General features: G+C 47.5%; 1 protein-coding gene across 6 annotated transcripts in view; it reads left to right on the forward strand.

Moving 5' to 3' along the window:
• The window catches only part of foxn3 (forkhead box N3), a 368,703-nt gene extending 366,919 nt beyond the window's left edge, over positions 1-1,784 (forward strand). For all 6 annotated transcript variants that reach the window (XM_038773518.1, XM_038773559.1, XM_038773529.1 and 3 more), the window contains one exon: positions 19-1,784. In XM_038773518.1, the coding sequence (XP_038629446.1) occupies positions 19-565 (547 nt within the window). In that variant the 3' untranslated portion in view covers positions 566-1,784. The remainder of the gene's footprint in view (positions 1-18) is intronic.
• The last annotated feature ends 20,655 nt before the right edge of the window (positions 1,785-22,439 follow it).

Raw genomic sequence — 22,439 nt, forward strand, 5'->3', positions numbered from 1 at the left:
GTTTCTTTTCCCCTTCAGGAATGGAATTGCCAACTGTCGGATGCGGAATGACAGCGAACAGTCCTGTGGTTCCCCGGTGGTCAGCAGTGACCCTAAAGAGGATCACAACTACAGTGTGGCAAAATCTTCCGATCACAGGAGCACATCCCCTACCAGCGACTCGACGTCCTCTTCGTCTGCCGACGACCATTACGAGTTTGCCACAAAGGGCAGCCACGACGGGAGCGAGGCCAGCGAAGGGAGTTACCGCAGCCACGAGAGCTACAGTGAGACGGAGGATGAGGAGAAAAAGAACAGAAAGGAAACCAAGGATTCCTTGGCTGACAGTGGGTACTTATCTCAGCACACAAAACGGCAACACCTGACAAAGGCAAAAAAAAATGCAACTGAGACACTGCCGCTTAAAAAGAGGCGCACCGAGAAACCACCAGAAAGTGATGATGAGGAAATGAAAGAGGCAGCGGGTTCACTCCTGCACTTGGCGGGGATTCGGTCCTGTTTGGACAACATCACAAACCGCACTTCAAAAGGGCAGAAAGAGCAGCAACATTCAGCAAAAAATTAAGACAGTAATGCACAGCCTCTTTAAGATTGTTGGCAGAAATTTATTTTCTTTCAGCACGTCAGGTGAATTATAATGATTTGTGGCAATATCAGCAATCACTTTGTTTTCCTATTTTAAGCCCCCTTGAGTTTTTTTTTAATATGAAAAGTAATTTTCGTTTAAGGAGATTGAAGCCATAGCAGAACTTTTACTGACACTCAGCTAATTTGCAAAAGCTTTTCATTGACTGACAACAAAAGCCAAAATCACTGCACCTTTTCTCTCTCTCTCTCTCTCGTGATCTTGCTCTCTTTTTCTCCCTCTCTTTTTACCCCTCTTTCACTCTCCCTCTCTCTTCTCTCTCTGTCTGTCTCTCCCTCTCCCTTTCTCTCCCCCTCCCCCCCCCTCTCTCACTTCTCTCCCCCTCCCCCCCTCGCTCTCTCACTTCTCTCCCCCACTCTTTCTCTCTCTCTCTCTTAATTATTTCAGCCTGACTGTATAGGTGCACACAGGATGCATTACACTGACACGTATTGAGTTTGCATTTTGAATCCCGCAATGTTCTAATGTGAAAAGATGGGTCAGTGATGGACTGTTCTGATCCAGCCATGCTGAACGACAGCCAGCCTGAATAGCACTATGGCCGAGAGCCATCTCCAGGCATCTAGACAAAAGGATGAAAATTAATGTGCTGCTCAAGACTGTGATGGATTTGTTGGAGGCAACTGCACTTAAGTCCCAGAGCTCTGGATCTTTAACAGTAAGCAGACAACCGCCATTATTATTGGGGAAAAACGAAACAGGGAAAGAAACAGTCTATTTAAAGTAGAAAAAAAAGTCCTGCCATTGGTCAGTTCCACAAATTTCTGTCTTCTTAAACCCCACGCGCACACACACATGTTCAAAGCCATAGGCCTGATGGATGGCACTGCGTGCAAAGAGAAAGAAAACACACCGCCTTTGAAACTGCCTGAGTGATGTGAAAGCAATCAAGTCTTGCAAAGAAATTCAGAATCAAATGATAACAAGATAGTGATGCGAATCCATCCTGACCGATCAAAGCGATTGATCTGGCCACGATGAGGAAGACAACAAAACACACAAAAAAAAGCTCGAAAGCCTGCCATTAGTATTATTCTGAAACAGAATTGCTTATCAGTGATATTGGTGAGCTCCTCCACTGCCCTGGAACTGGAGTAAGCAGTTTCTCTCTCAATCAGGATACGTGTATGATAAAAAAGACCATTGATTTTGGAATATAACCTACGTAGCCAGCAGGATTATCCAATCCATGTTGCATGGGTTCTTTGAACAAAAACTTTGCTTTTTATTCAAAGACGGAAAAAAAAGAGTTCATGTAAGGTAAATAATGTATTTAGCATGAGCATGAATTATTTTCATATAAATATAGAAAATAGAGAAAAGGCTATGCCTCTAATTTTTAAGCCCGTAGGCCTAGATTTTTTTTTGAAGCAGGTGATAAGGTTTAACCTTTTTTTCAGGGAAAAAAAAACTGACTGTTGGGGAACTTACTCTGCAATATGAAGACTTCACATTTCTGATAGGGCTTGGATGGTTGAATGCACTGCCTTGTCTACACATTTGGGCCCCAATACAGGCTTGTAAGATATGAAGAATAGTGACAGGTAACATATAACACTGTCCCCCAGTATAGATTGGGTGGGGGGGGGGGGGGGGGGGGGTGAATGGGAGGGGGTGGGGAAAAAAGACTGTTCTCAGCTAGTCAGTAGTGAGTGTGCATGATTTATCTAATCTCCTCAAATTGATCTGTTAAATATTTGGGGTGGAGTGATGTATTGAATATCAATATCATATATTGGCAATATGTCACAAAAAGGCACCTAGCAGTGCTGTTCGTTAGAACTAACAGAAGAAAATTAAACCACCTCCTTTATCGTTTTTTTTTCAACAGTTTTTGTCAGTTTTATTTTCAAATTTGATAAAGGGTAGCCCTGGAGTCGTAACTGATTAACTCGCACCATTTTGGCCAATCATTGGATTCCTAATTTTTTAATTTAATTGAAACTTCATGTGTGTTGGAGATCAAGAATGAAAAACGCGGCCTGCCAGTATGATGGCCAAGGTGGCGCTGGCTGTTGAGGAACTTGTTCCCACTTTCTGTAATTTGCCTCAGAGATTGGGCAGCCTGACTGACATTCTCTCAAGTGATACTACCCTGGCAGAAATAAAGGTGTTCATTCACACTCACTCCTCGACATCTTCCTTCTGAAAACTGTCAACCAGGAGACCAAATCCAAATGCAGTCAATTTATTTTATTATTTTTTGGCCCATGTCTGCCAGAGTTTAAAATTGTAGACGGATATTAATTATACCTGAACATGCTGGGTTTAATGACAATAACATTGTTGGGGGGGCTGGAAAAAATCCATTTGGAATTCTTATTGTAGTTATTCGTAGGCATACAAAGGAGAACAGTGCAACTGGATTTTGCAAAACTATTATCATCGGGCTATGTTTATGTAACATAGCAAATACTTTGTGACCAGGGTGTTGTGGTTTTGATTTTTTTTTTAATTGCCTCATTTGGCAAAGGGGACACTGCCTTTTTAACTGGGTAAATTTCTACAATGATGGATTATTTTGTGCAAATATTTGATCTTTACTCTGAAGGCTTTAGAAATCATGTGCATTAATATTCCATGACAGGCAAAGGTTGAGCAGGCGAAAGACTTGAAATTAGGGAATAAAATTGCTAACCGAAACTGGTTCAAATCTCCAGGGTGACGTGTTGAAAATGAACACTCATGTGACCAAAACCAAACAAGCAAATCTATAATCCTCCTTTGGTTAGCTATTACATCCTATAGGGTAAAGCAAGCCATAGAACTGGAAAACGTTGGGATTCTAGCTTCCTATATACAAAAAGCAGAGGTTAACCCAAAGTGAAATGGTGAAAGAAAAATCTTGGTAAAGCGAAGCACAAGAGTCAAAATCATTACCCTGCTTATGGTTGAGGTTAACACATATCCCTAAGCACCCCTTCATATTGAAATGCGTAAAGGAATGGATGGCGGATAATACGATGTCCCTGTTGAGCTAGACTCTGAAGCAGAGATTGGGGAAAATGGTTAAAGATTCAATCCACTGGGGAGTTTTGTTCTCTCCACCCACCTTACATTGAAATCCCAGAGAGAAAGAGTGCTGCTTGTCAGTTGTTAAATGCCGAGGATTGACGTTCATCAAGGGCTCCTGGATTGTGGTGCACACGAGTTGATATCAAAATTTGGTAGCACGAATAGGGATGATTATAAAACCGAGAGAGCAAGGCATTTAAAAGCAAACAGTTAAAGGTTGAAGATAGACAGTTGTAGGTCAGTCAGTATTTGGGAAAGGAAACTAGAGTGACGTTTGAAGACCGGCTAAATGAAATAGCCTTGCCGAAATGTGAATCTGTATTTCTCTCCCAGATTTTGACTGAAGTGTATGTTTCACCATTTTTCTGTTATTTTAACAATGCTAATCATTATTGAGGTGTTCATGGCTCTATCAACTCAGAATAAATATCCAGCACACTTTTTCACTGGGCTTTGAAATCATTGATTTGGATGGGGTAGCAGCCAATGGGCCTGTTTCAATAATGTCCAGCTCTGCACAGTTTCCTTGAGAAACAACATCTCCTCCTTGCTGCAATGTTATCAGTCAGTGCTGATGGAGCACAGTTATGGAGTTGATTTTCTTGCCACAGCAAAGCCAGTGAAGCTGAGCACAGACAACCACCCTTGAAAGAGGATTGGAAATGTCAAGTTTTTAAATTCACCAACTCAACCTGACATCTTCAAGGCTCCAGTGGGCATGCACCAGTTCTGCTGGCTAACCTCTCTAACTTGCCAACAGAGCAATTATAGTGTTTCTTCTGAGCTCAAATCATCTGGTAGAGAAGGCACCTGTTGCTCAGTGAGCCAAAATGTCATTCTGTGAAAAGGTGGCTGCACTATGATTAATAGATATGGGTAGGGGTCAGGCTAGTCTGTAAAACTGAAGGCCAGAGCTGAATGATATTTAGAACAAGCTGGTATGTTTCCCTTTAACTGGAAAGAGGCCATTGAGCACGAGCAAGACAGAACCATTAAATTGGCAAAAGATGCAGCACAAGAGCAAAGCTTTAAACATTAAACCAAACCATAAACTGCTATTTCCTTTTTTTTAATGTATTTTATTACAAACATGTATCAAAACAGGTTAGAGCGAACAACCACCCTGGGAAACATACTTCCCAACAATCAACTATACAATTGTACAGATTTTTCTTCTTTTCCACCCCCCTCCCCCCCCTCCCCGGTGACGGGCAGCCCCTCAAACACGGTCATAAACATCCCCCACCTTTCCTCAAACCCCTCTGCAGAGCCCCTTAACTCATACTTTATCTTCTCTAATCGCAGGAAGTCGTACAGGTCACCCAACCAAACTGCTTCTCCCCGGTGGAGATGCCAACAGCCACTCCAGCAAAATTTGCCACCGTGCAATCAGAGGCGACAGCCAAGACATCGGCCTTCCTCCTCTCCATAAGCTCTAGCTTCTCTGAGACCCCAAATATCGGCACCAAAGAGTCCGGGTCCATCTCCTCCTCCACTATCCTGGCTAAGGGTCCCAGGTTCGATTCCCGGCTGGGTCACTGTCTGTGTGGAGTCTGCACGTCCTCCCCCTGTGTGCGTGGGTTTCCTCCGGGTGCTCCGGTTTCCTCCCACAGTCCAAAGATGTGCGGGTTAGGTGGATTGGCCATGTTAAATTGCCCGTAGTGTCCTAAAAAAAGTAAGGTTAAGGGGGGGGTTGTTGGGTTACGGGTATAGGGTGGATACGTGGGTTTGAGTAGGGTGATCATGGCTCGGCACAACATTGAGGGCCGAAGGGCCTGTTCTGTGCTGTACTGTTCTATGTTCTAAGACGGCGAACACTCCCGCCCAGAATCTTCCCAATTTTCTGCAACCCCAAAATATGTGCTCGTGATTCGCCGGCCCCCGCCCACACCTCTCACACTCAACTGCTTCCCCCTGAAATAACCCACTCATTCTCGCCCAAGTCATATGCACCCTGTGCACCACCTTAAACTGTATCAGGCTCATCCTTGCACAGGAGGAGAAACTGCTCCTTTCCTGCCAACTTAAAGCATCCATCCAACTTTACCAAGAATGGTACCGTTAGTTTTCCTGCACCCAGCATTGTGAGAAGTAAGTCTGGTACAGAGTCCCAGTACTAATCACAACAACTCCAATTGGAATTATTTACATGTACTGACTCCATGAAACCTGCCAAAATTAGCCAGCTCTATCAAACACCCACTGGGAAAGGCACTGTTCATTTGAGGTTTGCTTCAGTGTGAATCACTACCCTCAGTGCAGGAGAGGTAAAAGGAAACTATTAAAATTGTGCCTTTCAAATCTTCAGATACCTTGATAAAGGAGTAATGGTAACAGATCAAATACTACATGGGGGGGGGGGGGGGGGGGGGGCTGCCTGGCTCTTTGATGTCTCATATAAATTATGTGGTTTCATGGAGATGCAAAGGTGCAGGCTGTGTTATACTCAATTATTTTGCATTTTCCCAAACCTCCATCTCCAATCTTTTTGCCTCACTGCCATCAGATACACACTACCCCAAAAAGCACAGTTAGCAGCAGAAACTTGCTACGTTGGGGATGGGACGTATAACGCTTGTAAAACCTTTCACAATTACCCTTGTTAAAAATATTATTGCAAGAACTGTGTACGCAGAGCTGCATAGCAAGATCTTTCAGCTGATAGTCTCCTTGATTAGATTTTCATCCAATTTCCACAGTTGAACTTCCCAAAATAAATTGTGATGTAGGGTGGGAGCACAAGAAGCTATAGGCTGTGTTTGTGTTTGTCTGGTATGAGGAGATTGCCATTTGAGTCTTTGCCAAAAGTGGTAGCAGGATTTATAGCAGCACTAGGATAGTTGTAATATCTGCAGTTTTGACCTACTCTCCCGATTGAACCAATTTAGAATGGAAACCCCTGCCCCCAAAAACATCAGACACCAAGTAACTTCAAAACCTGTTTAGTATCTCATTGAACGAAGTTCCACATCCAAAGCAGGGTATGAATGCACCTATAGTGGAGCAGAGCTTGCTCCCAGCTAATTGAAGTGGTTAACCCTGATGAGGCCTTTTGTGCAGATAATTGCTCCCATGTAGGCTATCTTTAGACATCTGTTTGATAATTACAGGGTAACCCCATGGAGTAACCTTCAAGCTTCCCCAGCGAGACCAATGCTGGCTTCTGCTTTTTGTAATAAGAGACTAAGCCCTCTCTCTCCAGTGATTTTGTTGATGGAAGGAGGATATCCCAGAGAATGTATTTTAAATAAAAACAAATGGAATGTAGATTTCAGCCTTTTTATAGTGTTTTCTTTTCGTGAAGTTATCTTTGGCATTCCATTTATTCTACCTTCCTCTCAAATCAGATTCTAGGTCATGTGGGCTACCAGCTGGGCTGGCTGAAATTCAGCATTTACACTATTGAATTAGGTTAATAATGCAACAGCATAATGTGGTTCTGTGAGTATGCTTAAAATTATGGGGGAGATGAATTTGGATCAAATACCTGATACACTGATGACTTTGGAATAAAGATGATGGAAAATGATCAAATAACAAGAAGCAGGGCAGCATGGTGGCACAGTGGGTTAGCCTTGTTGCCTTACGATGCCGAGGTCCCAGGTTCGATCCCGGCTCTGGGTCACTGTCCGTGTGGAGTTTGCACATTCTCCCCGTGTTTGCGTGGGTTTCATCCCCACAACCCAAAGATGTGCAGGCTAGGTGCACTGGCCATGCTAAATTGCCCCTTAATTGGAAAAAAATTAATTGGATACATTAAATTTATTTTAAAAAATAACAAGAAGCTACTGTATAGAAAAGGCAAGGTGGAATTTAGTGGTACCAAACCATCACCTAAAGGTGTTTGTATGATTGTTGCACTGTTAAAAGATTGAAGAGTGCTACTTCCAAGGCGAGTGGTCTACCTTAATAGTTACATCAGAGGCCAAGTTTGTTTACTTTGATATTTAATGATCTATAAACTGCCATTTTCTTGTTTTGCAAGAAGTATGTTGAATTTTTTAATAGTTTTCTTTTCACAATGTGAGCAGTCAGAAGGCACAGGCAATCAACCAACCTTCCAAGAAATATGACAGAGTCAACACAAGAGGCATACTTGCATTCTACATTTCCTTGATGTTTAATCATTTTGCCAAAGACAAAAAAAATCATCAATTGTAAATATCACTTGTCCATATATGAAAAAAAAACCTTTTCTTGAACCTACCATAAAGTTTCTGTGATGTAATTGTCTTCCAGTTGCAATAAAAAATTACAAGTTGCATCAATTGAAAAAACAAATGGCTCTTTGAATTGTGTTGTCCAATATTCCTAACCAGTTCGATAGTGACTGCTGTCAGAATTGGCCTGGCAGATAATGAATGGTATCTTTAACTTGGCCAAGTACGGGTAGCACGGTGGCACAGTGGTTAGCATTGCTACCTACGGCGCTGAGGACCCGGGTTCGAATCCCAGCCCTGGGTCACTGTCCGTGTGGAGTTTGCACATTCTCCCCGTGTTTGCGTGGGTTTCACCCCCACAACCCAAAGATGTGCAGGGTAGGTGGATTGGCCACGCTAAATTTCCCCCTAATTGGAAAAAATGAATTGGGCACTCTAAATTTATTTTTTTTAAACTTGGCCAAGTACCAGATATATTTGATAAATGGGGCTGTACATTGTTGGATTTTGAAATTGGCCAAAGGACGCATGGCAATTATGAGGAGCAATTGAATATGATTTAAGATCTGGAGGATGTCATGAGTGTTAAACTAAATTCAGTTGTACAGGAGAGGAGGGATCGACGTTGTAAGCCCATTTAAACTTGATGGGTAATATTGAAAAGGTTGAAGATTTGAAGTGTTAAATGTTGAACTGAAATACATGTCTCAATGAAGGTGGTAGGAGCACCATATTCCGAATAAAATAAACCAGATTTATTTTTTATACGTGATTAAATACAATAGAACTAATGGGTCAGAGTGTAATTCTTACCCAGATTAAACAACTATATTGTTAATATGTTTGACAACCATTTCCCTTTGTTCAATTTGTTTCCATTCCGGTTAGATTGAACATACATGCATTGCTGATTTAAAGCTGTCTTTGTTCATCACTTTAGCTTTGTCAGGTTTCATTAAAGCCACAGAAGAGAAATCACTGCAAACGTTCACTCCCTGTTTAAATGAACGGATGCGTATAAGCAAAATATGATCACTTCAGGAAATTAAAATTGCTGCAAACAGTCTTGCCTTCCTTAATTGGACACTTGGGCTGAATCCGATGTATAACCTTACATAATTTTCTGAATAAAATGCCACAATTCCACTTGCTTTAAAATCTTGGGCATGAATCACAATTGAAACTCTTTCCTACACACAAAGACGGGGATGGTGTCTGCTGTGGATGGTACTGAACAAGTAACCTTGAATTTAAACCCCACCAGGCAACTTTTACATTTTCTGGGCTACAACCAGGAAGTTACGATGCAAGCTGCCAAATTGTCAGCAACAACAAGTAGTTCACCAAAATCCTTTGCAGATGAGAACCTGCTGCCCTCATGCGGTGACTCATCTTATGTATCTGGTTCTTCATGTCTTCCAAGTCAATTCAGTTGCGCAATTACCATGAAACCGAAACACAGCAAGGCATTTATATCCTTAGGAGTCTTTGACAGAGCAGCTAAGGGTGGGAAAAATGGAATGCCACGGTGGCACAGTGGTTAGCACTGCTGTCTCCCAGCACCGAGGTCCCAGGTTCGATCCCCCTGGATGACTGTCAGTGTGGAGTTTGCGCATTCGCCCATGTCTGCGTGGATCTCACCCCCACATGTGCAGGGTAGGTGGATTGGCCATGCTAAATTGCCCCTTAATTGGAAAAAAAATAATTGGATACTCTAAATTAAAAAAGAAAAATGGAATGCTGCATAGCCAGTGCCCTGAGATGGAACCAGAAAATAGCATCAAATTGTATTTTTTTATTCTTTCATGGAGCCTGGGTGTCGCTGGCTGGGCCAGCAGTTATTGCCCATCCCTAGCACCTGAGGGGGCATTTAAGAGTCATGTAGGCCACACCAGGTAAGGATGACAGATTTCCTTCTGTAAAGGACATTTGTGAACCAGATGTGTTTTTACGACAATCAACAATGGTTTTGTGATCATTGTTCATCTTTTTTAGCTTTTTATTGAGTTAAAATTACACATCTACTGAGGTGGGATTCGAACCCGGGTCCCCTGAGTATTACCCTGGGTCTCTGGGCTACTAGTCCAGTGACAATACAACTATCTTCTCCCAAAGTGCAATTAAAATTGAGAGTTCCAGCTTGAACATAACGATCATTTTCCAATTTGCAATTTGGGTTCCATCAAGAATCACTCCGCTCCTGACTTCATTACACCCTTGGTTCAAACATGGACAAAAGAACTTAACTCATGAGGTGAGAGTGACTGCCCTTGACATCAAGGCAGCATTTGACCGAGTATAGCATTGAGGGGCCCTAGCTAAACTGGAATCAATGGGAATCCGAGGGAAATCTCTCTGCTGGCTGGAGTCATACATGGCACAAAGGAAAATCATAGAATAGAACAGTGTAGAACGAGGCCATTCGGTCCATCGAGTGCGTCTGACCATCCAAAATTGCACCTTACCTAGGCCCCCTTCCCCTGGCCCTCTAACACCACTTAACCTTTTGAGACTAGGGGGCAATTTGGCACAGCCAATCTAGCTAACCATCACATTTTTAGAGTGTGGGAAGAAACCAGAGCACCCAGAGGAAACACATGCAGACACGTGGAGAATATGCAAACTCCACACAAACAGTCACTCAAGGTTGGAACAAACTCTGGCACTGAGGCAGCAGTGCTAACCACTGCCACCTCACAAGATGCTTGCGGTTGCTGGAGGTCTCTCATCTCGGCTCCAGGGCATCACTGCAGGAGTCCCTCAGGATAGTGTCCTAGGCCCAACCATAGAGTCATAGAGATCTACCGTACAGAAAAGGCCCTTCAGCCCATAACGTCTGCGCCGGTCAAAAAGAGCCAACTATTCTAATTCCATTTTCCAGTGCTTGGCCCATAGCCTTGTATGCCTTGGCATTACAAGTGCCCATCTAAATACTACTAAAATATTATGAGGGCTCTGCCTCCACCACCCTTTCAGGCAGCGAGCCCCAAACTCCCACCACCCTCTGGAATTTAACACAGAGAAATGAGGTGTTGCATTCTGGCAGACGGAATATGGAGAGGCAACATAGACTTAATGGCAAACTGGTGAAGAGTGCGCTGGAATAGCACCTGAGGGTGCATGTGCACCTCTTAGTGAAAGGTGACAGGATATATTGAGGGCACGGTTAGCAATGCATATCGGGACTTGGGCTTCATAACTAGAGGAATTGAGTCCACAAGCAGGGAAATTATAAAGATCTGGTTTTGGCCCCAATTCCTGTGCACCAGACTTTAGGAATGATGTGAGGATCTCTGCGACGGTGCAGGGGAGATTTCCCAGAATGGTTCCAGGGATTTTTTTTTTTTAGCTACATAATTAGGGTGAAAAACTGGAATGGCTCCCCTTGGAGCAAATGAAGTTGATCGGAGATTTGATAAAGATTATGATACCTATAAGAGTAGGTAAATCAGGGAAAACTGCTCCCGTCAGCTCAATATACAAGGACTAGGAGGCATGATAGAAGGTTTTTAGGCAAGGGTTATGGGGAGGAACATTTTTGCGCAGAGTAGTAATGACCTAGAACCTGCTGCCCGTAAGGGTTGTAGATGTGGGAAAAAACAATGATTGCAAAGGAAATTAGATGGCCAGTCAGAAATAAACCTGCGTGGCTGTGGAGATAGAGCAGAGAGTGAGGTGGACTGCACCACTCCACAGAGAGCTGCATGTACCCAATGGCTGTAAACGACTCTGACAACTAGTCGTCAGATGCTGAAAATCTGAAATAAAATAGAAACTGCTGGAAAGCCTGAGCAGGTCTGGCAGCATCTGTAGAAAGAGAAACAGATCGCATCTCGGCCTTTTGGCAAAGATCGAGCGAGGGGTAAAGCCTGGATCGGGTCCATCTCTCTTGTGGGGACCATGAATTGGATTCAATTTGAATTGTTTTTTGGAGCAGGCAAGGAGCTGGATTAGGGGTTTGCCCCTGTCCACACTCTGAGCTCTGGCTTTGTAACTCTGCTAAAGGAATAAAACAAAAGCAAGAGAAACAAGAGTTAATATTTTGAGTCTATGACTCTTTGATTCATCTTTAATCCTTCTGACCTGCTCTTGTAACCACAGTGTTTATATGGCTCACCCAGTTCAGTTTCTGGTCAACAGTAATGTCCAGGATGGTGATTGTGGAAGATTCATCAATGGTAATGCAATTGAATGCTGAGGGCAATGGCTAGAATGTCTCTTTAGAGACGGTCAATGCCTGGCACTTACGTGCTGCAAATGTTATTTGCCACTTGTCACCACAAGTCTGGATATTGTGCAGGACACAGTGCATGTGCTGAACATTGTGCAATTAAAGAACCATAGAATTCCTACAGTGCAGAAGGAAGTCATTTGGCCCATTGAATCTGCACCAACCCTCTGAAAAAGCACCCTATTCAGACCCACTCCTGCGCCCTATCCCTGTATCTTGGGAATCCTTGTTCACGATTCTCTTAAGGTTAACGTTCAGGGCAGCACGGTGATGCAGTGGTTAGCATTGCTGCCTCACACCCTCTGTGTGAAAAGGTTTTTCCTCACATCCCCTCTAAACCTCCTGCCCCTTCCCTTAAATCTATGCCCCTGGTCATTGATGTCTCCTTAGTTAGCTCGGTATTAAATTCTGTTTGATCACCATTCTTATGGAACATGAACGTTTTACTGGGTGCTATACAAATGTAAGTTATTGTTATAGATTTCTCAGTCTTTTGTTTGAGGCAGGTGTTGCACTTACATCTCTGAGCCAGAAGGTGGTGGGTTCAAGTGAGCCGTCAAGCCCCAAGCAAATAGTATGTTGGTCTTCATTGCGAGAGGATTCGAGGAGCGGGGGTGTTTTGCTGCAATTATACTGGGCCTCAGTGAGGCCACACCTGGAGTATTGTGTGCAGTTTTAGACTCCTTATCTGAGGAAGGATGTTCTTGCTCCAGAGAGAGTGCAGCGAAGGTTTACCAGACTGATTCCTGGGATGGCGGGACTGACGTATGAGGACAGATTGAGTCGGTTAGGATTTTAGTCAATCAGGGCACAACGGTAGTGAAGTGGTTTGCACTGCTTACGGCGCTAAGGAACCGGATTCGATCCAGGCTCTGGGTCACTGTCCGTGTGGAGTCTGCACATTCTCCCCGTGTTTGCGTGGGTTTCACCCCCACAACCCAAAGATGTGCGGGGTAGGTGAATTGGCCACGCAAAATTGCCCCTTAACTGAAAAAAAAATTGGGTACTCTAAATTTTAAAAAATACAACTCCTGAGCATCAATAAAACAGGTACATATAGTGCAAACAGTTGTAGTTTTTAATTTTGCAGCGTCAACCCTCACGATCAGGTCCTTGAAGATGGTGCTGAACTTCCTCACTTGGAGCGGAACCCTTCCTCCGACCCCCTGATAGCAAATTTGTCTTTTTTTCTACTTTTCGGATTCTGCCAGGTCCGCCAGCCAGTCTGAGGCCCGAGGTGATGCTGCCGATCTCCATCCAAGTACCATTTATTGGCGGGCTGCTAGGGAGGCAAAGGCCAAGACGTCGGTCCCCTTCTCCTCAAAAATCTCCAGTTGGTCCGGCACCCTGAAGATAGCCACCAGCGGACATGGATTGATTCTAAACCCCACAACCTCAGACATAAGTTCATTTTAGAAAAAAAAACCATTCTTAATTCTTTCAATTGAAGGGTTATTTAGCGTGGCCAATCCACCTTCCCTGCACATCTTTTGGGTTGTGGGCTGAGACCCACGCGGACACGGGGAGAAGGTGCAAACTACCCTCGGACAGTGACCCAGACTGGGGTTGAACCTAGATCCTCACCGCCATGAAGTGGCAGTGCTAACCACTGCACCACCACCGTGCCACCCACAGTTCACGTTAATTAAATATAGGAGCAGAATTAGGCATTTTGGCCCATTGAGTCTGCTCTGGTATTCGATCATGGCTGATATGTTTCTCATTCCTATTCCGCTGCCTTTTCCCCGTATCCCCGATCCTCATATTAATCAAATCCCCTTATTGATCATGAACACCATATTTGTGCTCAGGGTGCTGTTACCCATAGTGCTATGGTCTCGAAGAAGGTGGCCCAGAGTTCGCCCAATCTTGGGCAGGACCAGAACATGTGGGAGTGGTTTGCCGGCCCCCTCTGGCATCTCTTGCATTTATCTTCCACCCCAGCCCACTCATGCGCTTTGGTCAGGTGTGCCCTGAATATCACCTTCAGTTGCATCAGGCCCAGCCTGGCGCACAAGGAGGTGGAGTTCGCTGTGTGCAGAATCTTGCTCCAAAGTCCTCCCTCTAGCTCAAGGCCTAATTCCTCCTCTCACCTATCCCTTGTTTCGTCCAGTGGGACCCTTGCTTCCTCCGGCTGTTGCCCAGAAATGTCTGAGCTCTTTCCCTCTCCCAACTCTACCTGTGATATCAGTCTGTCTGGAAACTGTGCTTAGGCAGCTGAGGATGCGAGTGGGCCTCCATGCGGAGAAAGTCCCGTACCTGGGGTATCTGAACTCTTCCTTTCGGCAGTTAGTTCTTTTCCATTAGTTCCTCCAGGTTTGCCAACCTACCGTCCACACACTTGTCCTTAAACTTCATCACCCCCTCCGTCTTGTAGGTTGTGTCCATTCCTGCTGGTATGATCTGTGGTGGTTGCAGATTGGTGCTAAGATTGACATGTCCTTTAGCTTGAAGCGGGACGAAGCTTCCTCCATTTGCACCCACTCCCCCTCCGGTTCCCCAAACCAACCCCGCACCCTTTCCACGTTTGCTGCCCAATAGTAGTACAGGAGGTTTAGTAGTGCCAGGCCTCCCAAGCGTCATCCCCTCTGCAAGATGGTTCTATCCTGGGGATCTTCCCCAACCAATATGAAGGCAAAGATCAGCTTGTCTATCTTGGTGAAGAATGATTTGGGGAGGAAGATCGGGATAGACTGAAACACAACCTCAGCCGGACGTTCATCATTATCGTGTGCACTCTCCCTGCTGGGAAGTCAGTCCCAACGTCTTGAGCCCCCTTCACCCGTTTCACCAAACTGGGTAGGTTCAATTTGTGGAGCCAGGCCCAGGTGTGCGCTATCTGGATCCCCAGCTAGCCAAAGTTAGCTTGGCCAATTTAAATGGCAGCACTCCCAGCCTCTCCCTGGGGGTTGACCAGGGAGATTTTGCTCTTGCTCAGGTTTAGTTTGTATCCTGAGAAGGCTCCAAACTCCCTCAGGAGCTCCATTATCTTTTCCATGCTGACTACAGGGTATGAGGGCCAGAGCATCAGGTCATCCACATAGAGAGAGACTATGCTCCCTGCCTCCTCTCAAAGCTTTTCCACCCACCCTGATGGCCTAAGTGCGATAGCCAGTGACTCAATTGCCAGAGCACCCAGCAGCAGGGACAACAGCCATCTCTGTCCCATGTCTCTGTGCAGCCCAAAGTATTCCTAGCTTGTGGTGGTGATCTGGACTCTCGCCATGGGGGCACTGTACAGCAGTTTCACCCACGAGGTGAAACTCAAACCATTCCAGTAACTCGAACCACTCCACCCAGTCAGAGGCCTCCTCTGCATCCAAGGAGATGATCACCTCTGGTGTCTCCTCCCTGGGTGGGACATGACCACGCTCAACAGTCATCTCATGTTTCATAGAATTTACAGTGCAGAAGGAGGCCATTCGGCCCATCGAGTCTGCACCAGCTCCTGGAAAGAGCACCCTACCCAAGGTCAACACCTCCACCCTATCCCCATAACCCAGTAACCCCACCCAACACTAAGGGCAATTTTGGACACTAAGGGCAATTTATCATGGCCAATCCACCTAACCTGCACATCTTTGGACTGTGGGAGGAAACCGGGGCACCCGGAGGAAACCCACGCACACAGGGGGAGGATGTGCAGACTCCGCACAGACAGTGATGCAAGCCGGAATCGAACCTGGGATCCTACAGCTGTGAAGCGATTGTGCTATCCACAATGCTACCGTGCTGCCCAAAACTGACAGCTGTCAGCCTTTGACAAACCTGGTTTGATCCTCCACAATCACTTCAGGCAGCAAGGCTCTCCAATCATCATCTTGCCAGAACCTTCACTAGAACCTTTACGTTGGTGTTCAGGAGTGAGGTAAGTAGAATCACCCACACTCCACCACGTCCTTGCCATTCTTGGGTATCAATGAAATTGAAGCCTGTGGAAATATGGGTGGCAAGGCCCCCTCAACGGCGAGTTGTTAAACATCCCCAGCAGGTGCGGAGCCAGCACCTCCGCAAACGGTTTGCACAAGTCTACCGGAACCCTATGTGGTCTCAGCACCTTCCCGAATTGGCATGGAGTTGATAATGTTCCAAGTCCTCCTCCAGATCCAACGGTGCTTCCAGTCCCTCCCCCCTTTCCCACCACCAAGAAGTGTAGTCCATCCAGAAATTGCTTCATCTTCGAGTCCTCCTCCATCCAGGGGCTCAGATGTGTACAGCCCTCGATAGAAGGTTCCAACAACACCATTCATCTCCTTTGGAGCTGTGACCACCCCCCCCCCCCCCCCCCCCCCCCATGATCCCTGATCTGTGCTATCTTCTGTGCGGCTGCCTGCTTCCTCAGATGGTGGGCCAGCAAACGGCTGGCCTTGTCCCCATATTCATAAAAGATCCCCCATGGCCGGCAGAGCTGGCTCACCGCTATCTCAGCTGAGATCAGCTCAAACTCCATTTGTAGTCTTTTCCTCTCCGCTAGCAACTCCAAAATCGGGGCCGCGGAGTACTGCCGATTTACCTACAGCATGGAGTCAATCAACCACTGTTTAGCCTTGAAAGTGAAAAGGGCAGGGTGCTACCTCCCCAGAGGGGGCACTGGGTCCGGCCTGTCTCCAACCTCACATACACATAGGGCGGAATTCTCCACTCCCACGATGAATCGGGAAGGCTGTCGTGAACTCGGCTGAGTTTCACGACGGCCTCGGAGGCTGCTCCTCGCACCTTATTCACCCCTCCCCCCCCAGGGGGCTAGGAGCGGCGCTCCATTATTCTCGGCCGCCGGGCCTTGACGCTCGTCAAGGCGGCGCGCCGAGAATGACGCGACAGCGGCGCCTAAGTGACGTCAGCCACGCATGCGCAGGTTGGCCGGCTCCAACCCGCGCATGCGCGGCTGACGTCACGACGGCTGACGGCTCCAACCCACGCATGCGCGGTTGCCATCTTCCTCTCCGCTGTCCCGCAAAATGTGGCGGCTTGATCTTGCGGGGCGGCGGAGGGGAAAGAGTGGGCACCGATCGCAGGCCAGTCCCCTCCCGAGCACGGCCGTGGTGCTCACTCCCCTCTCCGCCCCCCACAAGCCACAAACGAGCATTTGGCGCCCATGTTCACGACGGCAGCGACCAGGTGTGGTTGCCGGCGTTGTGAACCGGTCAGGAACGGCAGGCCGCTCAGCCCATCCGGGCTGGAGAATCGCCGGTCGCCGTGAAAAACGGCGAGTGGCGATTCTTCCGAGAAGGGGCTGGGAGAATCGCGGGGGGTGCCAGGGGGCGTGTCGTGAGTCGCCCGGCCCTCCCGCGATTCTCACACCCAGCGTGGGGAGCGGAGAATCGCGTCCATAGTGTGGTGTGTGATCTGTAAGGAACTCGTTAACTTTTTAAAATCCTTCTCTGTTTCTTGTTTATTCCCTATCCTGCTGGCTGGTTTTAAAATCTTTGACTTCTGGTTTTGAACTGAACCCCCCCCCTGCAAGCTGCTATGTGGACTGATCTGGCAGATCCTCTCTGATTCAGTATGCTCTGTGGCATAGCTTTTGATATCATGCTGATGGACTTGGCAAGCAACCAATCGGCTTGTTTGCAATACAGGTTTTGGACCGATTCTCATTTGGGATTGGTGGAGCTTCTCAGAAACTTCTGGAACAAGAGAAGCAAGCCCCATTTTGTTCAGTTCTGTGAAGATTCAGGCAGGAGGAAGCTTGAAGGCTTTCTCCCGACCGGGCGATTTAAGAGGCTCCCAGCCAGACCTCTGAAGGGAACTACTGGTTTGATAGCTATGAGCAGGTTCTCCCACCTGATCGGTAACAGTTTAATTCCCTGTCTGGATGGCTGGGAAAAGCCCAGTCTGAGAACTCTTCATAATACAGCCAGAATCTCTGCACAGGGACCAGGCAAGCAGTTGAACAGCAGAATGGATGTAAAATCTGCTGTGAGCTCTCGGCAAGAAAACTCTGGTAAAATCTCAAAGAGCTCCCTGTGTCTGCATGGGTCGCACCCCATGGGTCACAACCCAAAAGATGTGCAGGGTAAGTGGACTGGCCAAGCTATTAGGGGCTTTTCACAGTAACTTCATTGCAGTGTTAATGTAATTTGCCAATAAAGATTATTATAATTGCCCCTTAATTGGAATTTATTTTTAATAAGATCTCCGGGAGACAGTCCATCTGGTGGTCATATGATAGAATTGCAGAGACCTGAATCCCCTGAGTGAAGGTGATTCACCAGAGGAAGGCCTACAGTCTGGAAGATCGAATGGATGGTAAAGGTCCTTAAACGATCCAAACTCATCAACTCGCATTCTGAAGAGAACACCACCGACAAGGACCTCAACCTCAACAGGGAAGATCCTCAAATCTCTCAGACCTCTTTTAATCCCTGTTATTTTTCATCCTTTCACTACCCCTGTACCGTATGTTTGGCTTCTGGGTGGAGGGTGGGATGAGGTTTTGGGAATGGTTAGACTAGTAGGCCATTGTTCCATTATATGTTCATCTTTTACTCGTGTTATAATCACAGCAACTTCATTGCAGTATTAATGTAAGTCTACTTGTGACACTAATAAAGATTATTATTAAATAAACAGTTTGTTATTGTTTTTCTTATAAATCTGGTGCCTGCAATGCATTGGAGCAGTCAAGAGTTAAAGATCTCGGGGAAATTCGGACATTAATTCACTTCTGTAGGGACTCCTCCGGGGTCTGTGAGGCTGGAACTGACCGTGCACTTGCCCAGGGTGTGGTAACAGGTCTGAAATCTCTGATGCTCAGTATTCCGTCCCTATTACCCCTGGAAGCTCCAATTTCACCACTACAAAATGTCACTTTGTGAGTAAGCCCTGTGAACAAGCGAGAAGGAAAGCTCCTTCTCCCCTGCACAGCTGAACCTCCTCCAGGGGTCCACCCCCTCCATCTGTGCCATGAAGACGGTCACTTCCTCCCCCATTTCCCCACCCTTGCAGCTAACCTGCGATTTGACCTATCCACCCTCCGGTCCAGGACACAGTTTTTTTTTTATAAATGTTTTTTATTGAGTTTCATATTTCATATATGACAAATTACAAGTTATTAGAGAGAGAAAAAAAAAGGAAAACACAAAAATTTTTTACATGAATATTTACAGGTAAGCATCTTCATAACAATAATTGTGGCCGCCCCCTTTAGCCAGCATACATATTTTACATTCCCCAATATGGCCGAGGCACATGTTTATAGGCATTTATTTATAGTTTGGTTTTGGGCCTTGGCTTGCCATCAAACCCCCATACCAAGCCCGTAGCCCCCCCCCCCCCCCCCCCCCCACCCTCCCCCCGGCTACCTTCCCCCGATTCCCGCCCATTTTCCCCTGGTTCTTGGCCACCCGACTATTCTTCCTCATGTACGTTGGCCACAAACAGGTCCCGGAACAGTTGCATGAATGGCTCCCACGTTCTGTGGAAGCCGTCGTCCGACCCTCGGATGGCGAATTTGATTTTCTCCATTTGGAGAGATTCCGAGAGGTCGGACAGCCAGTCTGCAGCTCTGGGTGGTGCTGCTGACCGCCAGCCAAACAGGATTCTACGGCGGGCAATCAGGGAGGCAAAGGCAAGGGCGTCCGCCCTCCTCCCCAGGATTAGATCTGGCTGGTCTGAAAACCCCGAAGACCGTCACTATCGGGCATGGCTCCATCCTCACCCCCACCACTTTGGACATTGCCTCGAAGAAGGCTGTCCAGTACTCCACAAGTCTGGGGCAAGACCAGAACATGTGGGCGTGGTTGGCCGGGCCTCTCTGGCACCGCTCACATTTGTCCTCCACCTCCGGGAAGAACCTACTCATACGGTTTCTCGTTAAGTGGGCTCTATGTACCACTTTTAGTTGCGTCAGGCTGAGCCTTGCGCACGTGGAGGTGGAGTTGACCCTATGCAGTGCTTCGCTCCAGAGTCCCCACCCTATCTCCATCCCCAGGTCGTCCTCCCATTTCCTTCTTGTTGCGTCCAGTACGGTGTCGTCCCTGTCTACCAGTCGGTCATACATGTCACTACAGTTCCCTTTCTCTAGGATACTTGCGTCCAGTAGGTCTTCCAATAGTGTCTGTCGTGGCGGTTGTGGGTACGTCCCTGTCTCCTTTCGTAGGAAGTTTTTGAGCTGCAGGTACCGTAGCTCGTTCCCCCCAGCTAGCTGAAATCTCTCTGTCAGTTCGTCCAGTGTTGCGATCCTATCGTCCGTGTATAGGTCCCTGACTGTCAGTGTCCCCCCGTCCTGCCTCCACCTTTTGAAGGTGGCGTCGGTCAGTGCTGGTTTGAACCTATGGTTGTTGCAGATGGGAGCCTTGTCCGACATTTTGTACAGGCCAAATTGCTGCCGCAGTTGGTTCCAGGATTGGAGGGTGGCTGTCACCACTGGGCTGGTGGAGTGTTTTTTGGGTGGGGATGGGAGTGCTGCCGTGGCGAGGGCCCGGAGGGAGGTTCCCATGCAGGAGGCCTCCTCCGCACGCACCCACTCGGCTTCTGGCTCCTGGATCCATCCCCTTACTCGCTCGGCTGTTGCCGCCCAGTGGTAGAATTGTAGATTCGGGAGGGCTAGCCCCCCCCTGGATTTTGTTTTTTGTATGACCTTCTTTGGGATCCTAGCATTTTTACCCCCCCATACGAACGCCATGATATGTTTGTCCAGCGCTTTGAAAAAGGCCTTGGGGATGTAGATCGGAATGGATCTAAACAGGAAAAGGAACCTGGGCAGTACGTTCATTTTGATCGTCTGAACTCTCCCCGCGAGGGAGAGCGGGAGTGTGTTCCATCTTTGCAGGTCCTTTTTAACTTCCTCCGTCAGGCTGGTGAGGTTCCATTTGTGGACCCCTTTCCAGTCATGGGCTATTTGGATGGTCCAGGACACAGTTGAAGTCACCCCACCCCACCCGTGATCAATTGGTGGGAGTTGAGGTCAGGGATCATCGTCAGTGTTTTCTTAATAAACTCTGCGTCGTCCCAGTTCAGGGGGTACGTGTTCTCCAGTACCACCGGAGCCCTCTCCAGAACCCCACTCACCTTTATGTACCGTCCCCCCGGGTCTGTCACCGTGTTGGTCGCCGTAAAGGTTTACTCACTTATTAAATAGGATTGCCATGCCTCATGCCCTTGAGTCAAAGTTTGATTGATAACCCTCGTCCCACCCAGCCCTTCCTTACCCTTATCTGGTCCTAGGTCCTCGGGTGCGTCTCTTATTTAAAGATTATGTTGGCCCTCAGGTTTTTCAGGTGGGAGAAACTCGGGATCGTTTGACTGGGCCGTTGAGTCCCCTCACGTTCCAGGAGACTATCCTGATGGGTCCTCTGTACCCTCTCTTTTAGGGTCAGCTATGATCACCTTGGAGTCACACTTGGGCTTGCCTTTGTCCTCAGTCTGTCCAAGATGGCCACCGCCCCCATTCAAACTGTGTAGTCACAAAGTCTGTATGATCAGCATTCCACCCTCACCATCCGCTGCCCCCTTCGTCCCCCTTCATTCATACAGCCTACCCCCCCCCCATCCCACATGTTTCCCAAGGCTCCGATCTGTCCCAGCCCGTTAACTTACCCCCCCCCCCCCTCCCCAGCCCTGCCAGACACTCCCTCCCCCACAAGACCCCTGTTGCGGCCCCATCGCTCACATTACACTAGTTTACTAGCATGCGCACTAGTATCGTGCCCCCCCCCCCCCCCCACCGGAAACGAAGCAATAACCCAGACCCAGCTAATCCCCAACCCCCCCCCCCCCCCCCCCCCCCCCCCCCATACCCCCTACACATTTAAAGTTGCCCATGTTGGCAGAAGAATAGCCCAGAAGCCAAAAGAGGAGTGGTGCCAAATGCCATTCTCCCCAATGGGCTGACCCCGAGAACTGTACGGCCCAGCCCTGTAACCTCAGACAACTGAAACCAACATTACCTGCAGGAAAGATACCAGAACAAATTCCGACACAAGAAGTACACACAAAAAGAAAGGAAAACAAGAGCATGGAAAAACATCCCTGGCTCCGTGCCCTCTCCTCCCAGACCATTCTTTTGTACAAAGTCCTTTACCTCCTCCAGCGTGTTAAAGAAATGGGTGCGGTACATTTCAGCGCCGCCGTTTCAGCGGCGCCGTTTCAGCGCCGCCGTTTCAGCGCCGCCGTTTCAGCGCCGCCGTTTCAGCGCCGCCGTTTCAGCGCCGCCGTTTCAGCCCCGCCGTTTCAGCGCTGCCGTTTCAGCCCCGCCGTTTCAGCCCCGCCGTTTCAGCGCTGCCGTTTCAGCCCCGCCGTTTCAGCCCCGCCGTTTCAGCGCTGCCGTTTCAGCGCCGCCGTTTCAGCGCCGACGTTTCAGTGCTGCCGTTTCAGCGCCGCCGTTTCAGCGCCGCCGTTTCAGCGCTGCCGTTTCAGCGCTGCCGTTTCAGCGCCGCTGTTTCAG

The sequence above is a fragment of the Scyliorhinus canicula genome, chromosome 2, assembly GCF_902713615.1.
Source record: "Scyliorhinus canicula chromosome 2, sScyCan1.1, whole genome shotgun sequence".
Classification (NCBI taxonomy): domain Eukaryota; kingdom Metazoa; phylum Chordata; class Chondrichthyes; order Carcharhiniformes; family Scyliorhinidae; genus Scyliorhinus; species Scyliorhinus canicula.